At 37.8% G+C, this 6,526-nt stretch overlaps 1 protein-coding gene across 1 annotated transcript in view; it reads left to right on the forward strand.

Annotated features, from left to right (window-relative positions):
• Positions 1 to 3,649, forward strand: part of LOC122069027 (SH3 domain-containing protein 3-like) — a 19,183-nt gene extending 15,534 nt beyond the window's left edge. The window contains exons 3-4 of the mRNA XM_042632959.1: positions 3,133 to 3,202; positions 3,462 to 3,649. Of these exons, the coding sequence (XP_042488893.1) occupies positions 3,133 to 3,202; positions 3,462 to 3,634 (243 nt within the window). The 3' untranslated portion in view covers positions 3,635 to 3,649. The remainder of the gene's footprint in view (positions 1 to 3,132; positions 3,203 to 3,461) is intronic.
• The last annotated feature ends 2,877 nt before the right edge of the window (positions 3,650 to 6,526 follow it).

Genomic DNA, 6,526 nt, shown 5'->3' on the forward strand with positions numbered 1-6,526 from the left:
AAAAAAAAAAAAAAAAAAAAAAAAAAAAGAACAAATTGGGGCTAATTTAGGAGTAGCTACGATACATGATAAGTTACAAGATTGACATTTGAGGTGGCGTGGGCATTGTGCAACAAAGGCTTTTAGATGCTCCAATACAGATGGGTGATTTAATTCAGATTTAAGGAGTTAAAAGAGCCAAGGGTTGGCCTAAAATGACTCTAGGAGAAGTGGTGAGGAAAGACATGCATGATTTCAGACTAGTAACAAGTATGGCTTTGAATAGAGCTGATTTGAGGAAAGGATCCATGTAACCAGTTGGTATTATTAGGAGGGGAAGTACTGTACACTTTTCCCTAATAGTGGTGGTGATGTAGTTGGACGATGGAAGGGAACTCTTTGATTTGAGAATTTTCCTATTTACTTTCCTTTTTGGTTTAGAAATTAGTTTGATAGTATTTTAATTTAGATTGGATTTTTATTATAGTTACTAGGTAGGTTAGTTTCCATTTTCAAGTAGTTTCCATTAATTGTTTGATTTTTCCCTTTTATTAGTCATGTAATGGATGGAGGAACTCAGTTTTTAGACTTGATGAAGAGAAATTTGATTGAAAGTTTTTTTTTTTTTTGAAACCATGGCTGCCGGTTCCCTCTTCTTCTTTCTTTGAAATTTTCCAGTCTCTTCTCTTCCATTCTTTTACTTCCCCTTTATTTCTTCTCCTTCTTTTTGGTTTTCTTCCCTTACCCTGTTCCAGCGATAGTACCATAGCTAAAAGGAGGCGTCACTGCAGCTTTGTCTCCAATCGATTGACTCTAGGATTTGGGTCAAAGGTAGCCTGTGCCTAGGTGACTTACTCCTTGGAGTTTCTGATCTTCATGTATTTTCTGTGGTAAGAACACAGATCTGCAACTGGGCTGAACCCTATCTTCTGCCAGTTCAGATTCCATCAGGTTGTTGATCGATTCCAGTAGGGGTTGGGAGTTGGTGCCTGAATCTTGATGCTGCTACAACTTCTTGTATGATGCTCCAGCTTGAACTGTAGAGTTGTGGCTGAGAATCAATACCCAACAAGTTTGGGTTACCGCTGGTGTTCTATTGAGAGGAAGGAGGAGGTTCTTTTGTTTATTAAAGAGTGAGTTCTTTATTACAACTAAGCCCCTGTCCCTTGTTAATTACAATAAAACCCCTTTGCTTTTAAAACTGTACTTCAGTTTAATCCCATCACCATATTAATTTTCCAGAACTGAATTTTCTTTTGGGATTAATTCCAGCCCTGTCCCCAGTCAGTTATTACACCCTAAAAGGTTTTAACTTGTACTAGAAATTACAAGATTGCCACTCAACCTTTAAATTGAGATATTTTATCATTCTTGTGGGCCCTAAGCGATCCGATTTCAGTCTTTGGAACCCGAATCCGCATCAGGTGGTCCCCATTTACTTGGGATAGGACTTAGCTGAGTTGAGTATCTGGTTTTCTCCAGTTGTAACTATTTTTCCTTACCTGCAATTCTAGATCTCTTCCTGGTTTCTAATCCCTAACCATTGGATATCCATAGGTGCAACAGTAGGGTTGCTCCATTGTGACCATGTGGTCATGGGTTCAAGTCAGGAAATAGCCTCTTTGTGAAGCAGGCATAAGGCTGCGTACATTATGACCCGCCCTAGACCCCGCAGTGATGGGAGCCTCATGCATTGTGTATGCCCTTTATATAGGTCTGGTATCTTGCTAACAGATGTTACTTCTGTTTATGACGAGGAATTCACAGTTCATCTCTTATTGTCATGTAATTTGGCAGTTATGCTGTTAAGATGTGGACATATTGTCTGAATTTGTTGGGAGCCCATTTGGCTATTCATCTCTTATTGTCATGTAAGTTTGCAGTTACGCTGTTAAGATGTGGACATATTGTCTGAATTTGTTGGGAGTTCATTTGTATTTGGCCTTTATGTGTCTAAGCTGTTTGTACAATGACTTGTGAGTTCGTTTGGTGAGAAAGACATTATATTATGGAACTTATTTCAGCGTGCAGCTGTTTGGATTTATGGAAGGGGAGAAATAGACAAGGATTCAAAGACAATCCTAGAATTTTCTGAAGGATTTATGCTGATATTGCCAATTTCTTAACTGATTGGGTGTTGGCTTGTGTAAAGATTTTGTGGCGCAAGATAGGAATGGTTTTACATCCATCTGGGATGCTTTGCTGTATGACTGAGGTCTTTTGAGTCTGTTTTTGTTCTTCAATAGGTCGTTTAGGTTTTTTCCATGAGGGAGTTTTGGGATATGCAATCAATTGTAATTATCTTCTTCTTGTTTAATGGAATGAAATTTTGTTGTACCTGATCCAAAACAAATAAATAAGTAATAAAGAAGCAGAAAATGGTCGGCCTATTTGTGTATTCCTGGCATTTCTAAACGTGGATGTTATCTGGACTGTGCTCTGCTGGCCCCCTCCCCCAACCTACCGTTAATGGAGGGACAATGATATTTCAATAGCGACAAACAAATTTCAAGCAATGAAGAGTTCAAGATGCACAACTTATCCAGAAAGGGGAAAAAAATTGAAAATAAAGGAAAAATATGCACTTCTCCTTGCATGGGGAGGTGTTTGACTAAGAATCAAAGGGGGTGGTCTTCAATATCTTGTCAAGATGTAATATGAAAGTTTGGTAACATAACTTATTTGAGGGCTTAGGTTATCCAAGTGCGGGGGTATCTATAAGATGTTCTTCTCTGTGGTGATGCTGGTGGGCCTATTTTTTTAGTGGGATGGCTTGGTGGCTAGTGAGGTTATGGCATCAGCTGTATCTCTGATGTGGACGCAGTGTGCTGTGCACATTCTGGTACGCTGTTGTCTGGTCGAGAAACTGTGGATGGGTTTGTTTTCCCGAGCTCCTTTCTTTTTGAGCATCTATATGGCTTTGTTCATCTCTATGATTTTCTTTTTCAATAGAAGTTCTTTAAGACTAGATCTCAAAGTTGTCTTTAGTCTTTTATAACTTGAGTTTATTAACATATTTTAGCTTTCATTGCACCTCTATGTATCCTATGTAGCTCTGTGTCATCTTAAGTCTTCTGTCTGGTAACTGGTATTGGGTATCGCAAGTTTGGATTATTTTCTTAAGTAGAAGTTATTTACATTTTTTTGTTTCAGGATTTTCAAAAGGACATTGTGCGAGCAGCTGAAGCATTTACTGTAATAGGATTCAAGCAAATTGAAATAGGTGATAAACTGATTCTTGCTTTCTTCATATATTTTTTAGTTTCTTATCTTTCAATGTGAAGATTGTGGAATCTCTAACCCTGATTTTGTTGATGTCTTTCAAGAATATTTGTATAGATGGAAAAACAAGTATGCTTTAATCTGTTTCTGTTTTGATGAGAAATAATATTTGTATGTGAAAAAAGTCATCCCACTTGTTTAAAAGAAATATATATATATATATATATGCTTTTAATCTCTTTGATCTTTACCTTAGACAGGGACCAAAATATCTGAGGATTGTTGCAAATATGGAAGAGAGCACATCAAAGATGACGACATTCTAGCCAAAGGTGCTACTCAATATGGTGATGCTCTCATTCATGTGCAGAAGGAACAAGAAGACTTGAATAATCTGCTATCTTCCCAGGTGCACCCTTTTTGTTACTCTTAAGAGATTTGAAAGTTATGAGGGGATCAGCTTCCTCCCCCTACACCCCACCCACACCCCCCCACCCCCAAAAAAAAAAAAAAATGCAGCAAAAATTATTCAAAACTATTTGATGATGTACATTTATACTTTAGGCTTTACAAAATTAGCCCCTCAAAAAGCTTGTGAACCAAAACTGTGAACATATATTCACCCCCTTTACAGAAGGATTACCCTTCAAGCAAGGAAAATGAATTAAAACAAAAGACTAGTGACTCCAAGAAACTCGAGTGGCTAGGGCCAAATGAAAAGGTAAGATGTTGGCACAAATTCTGGGGACTGATGTTGAGTGGTTTTGAAAAAAATTTCTTGTTCCTCTCTTTGTAATCCCTAGTCAGCATGTGGGCCCAGATTCTACAACATCAAATACCAAGGAGCTTCTTGGCCAGTGCAAGAACATTGCTTCACATCCCACACCACCAACAACAACAAACATAACCTTATCCCAACACCATGACTGAATAATACAACAAAAACCACAACAAAGCCTTATCCCAACTTAATGTGGTTGGCTACTTGGATCCAAGCAAGGACAAAGAAGAGAAAAGGTAAAAGTGAAAGGAAGCAAAAGACAAAAACAGTAACGAAGTAGAACACAACTAGATGGGGTCCACTACATGGATCTATAGCTAGATGGGTTCTGCTACATGACCAAATAATCCATTCCTAGAAATATTTGCACACTATTCCAGGACCATATATTCGCTGCCGCATATGCAGCAGCTATTTTTCCACAACCTGCCTCTTGATTGAAAATTGTTCAAGGTAAGTGCTTTGTCTAAAGTCACCCACCCAAGAAAAAGTAGCTACTCTGAAGGGAGTTATGAGTTCTCCAATCCTCTTAACCTGCAATAAGGGTATCTCCTCATCCTCTAGCAAGCACCCTATACTAGGCTGATATGGAGAAACTCCCCTCCCCCCATGCCCCATCTTCGCAAAATTCTTCTATCTTCCTCCTCCCAATTCAAATCATAGCTGCATAGATGAGACAAAAATTGTAGACTTTTAATTTTCCCATAAAAAAGAGCTGCCTTCTAATTGGGGTTCTGAACAAGTTTTCCATCCGCCACTTGAAAGCATTATGCCACTATAGCATCTTTGCTCCTTGCCCCACCCTATATGATTGAGGACAGCAGTCCACCATCTCACTCCTTCAAGGCATCTATTTTCCTAAAACCAAACCTTGTCTCTTCTTTCCCACCGTATGATTGGATGGCCTTGGATATGTTTTTGGCAACATCTATTGTCTTTTCTTTATATGAATGTCACTATTAACATGTTGATGCTTGGTATTGCAATTGAAGGTACGATATGCCCCTTCCAACCATAGTTGTCACGGCATCAAATCGATCCAAGGTGGTGGAGGGGTGGCTAATCGATTTGGCGATGAATCGCCCGTTTTGGTGTTGCCATGGTGGTCCAATGGCCTGTGTGTCATTTTTTAATTTTTTTATTTTCTAAAATTATTTAATATGCTACATTTTATTTTCCCTATTTTTTAAAGTTTTTATAGCATGCTACAAGCCTAGAATATATACCCTATAACATATAAAACAAACATTAAGTAACATCAAATCATCAAAAAATCAACGTAGCCATATCATGTCATCAAATATCAACATAAATTATTGACTTATACAACTATACATCAATTCATTACTCATTAAGTCATAAAAAATCAACATGTACATCACACAAAAGTAAAATGTAAAAGGCTAACCTGTGACTGAAGCTTGAAAGCAATGATTGGAAGTGAGTGAGCAACCTGAATAAAGTAAAAGGTATATATGTCAATAGATCATATATGAATCAGAGATATATATTTGGAAACCTAAGAATAGATCAAATGATAAGATAAGTGGCTAACCTGTTAAGCTATTAATGACTTACTGACGCAATGAAGCTTGATAGCAAATGAACTCAACATAAAATAAAAAAAGAAAACTTAACTAATCATCCAAGTTCAAAGTCAAGTTTAAAGTTTAAAGACAATACATAAAATCCAAACACTCAAACAGTCAAACACAAATAACTTAATCATCATAATCATCCAACAAATCAGCAGCAGATGGCAGATTCCTTTGTTGTCCACTAGAAGCATTTGCATTTTCACCAAAGTCATCATTCACATCATCCTCTTCTTCCAAATCTTCTTCCCCATTTGATTCTGATGACTCCCCAACAGCCCTCCCTCTACCACGGCATGTGTAGCACAAATTTCCTCTAGAGGTTGATGATTGAGCTCTCCTGGGTCGATTGGGCCCCTCCATTGTTGCCCCCATTGCTCTACCAGCAATGTCCCATGTGAGATCAGCATCAGGATGGACTACATCATCCACTTGCTCGTCAATCATCCACTCACTACTCTAATCCAGTTCGTCAAGCACAAGTGGATCATAATTTCTGTTATCAAGACGCCTTTGTTGAAACCTTTCTTCTAGGCGGCAATTGTATTGAACATAGACTAGATCATTCAAACGTCGATGTTCCAGCCTATTCCTCTTCTTGGTATGAATCTGAATTCATAAACAATAGAGAACAACAAACAAAGTTATTGTTCCAAAAATAAAAAGTCTAAAATATGAAATAGATGTAATACCTAGCTACTTACAAACTCAAATGTGCTCCAGTTGCGCTCGCAACCAGAAGAGGAGCAACAAAGCCCTAGAATACGTCTTGCAATCTTTCAAAGCTCAAAAGCATGACCTCCAAATGAACCCCACCAAGTAACTATAAAAAATAAATATATATATATAACTTGCTAGATTAATATTTAATATATCACACAAACAAAACAACTAAACAATATACTCTACTTACTAGGACTCATGGTTGCCCGTGATCTAATCGCCATAT

The sequence above is a fragment of the Macadamia integrifolia genome, unplaced genomic scaffold (assembly GCF_013358625.1).
Source record: "Macadamia integrifolia cultivar HAES 741 unplaced genomic scaffold, SCU_Mint_v3 scaffold522, whole genome shotgun sequence".
In the NCBI taxonomy this organism is placed as follows: domain Eukaryota; kingdom Viridiplantae; phylum Streptophyta; class Magnoliopsida; order Proteales; family Proteaceae; genus Macadamia; species Macadamia integrifolia.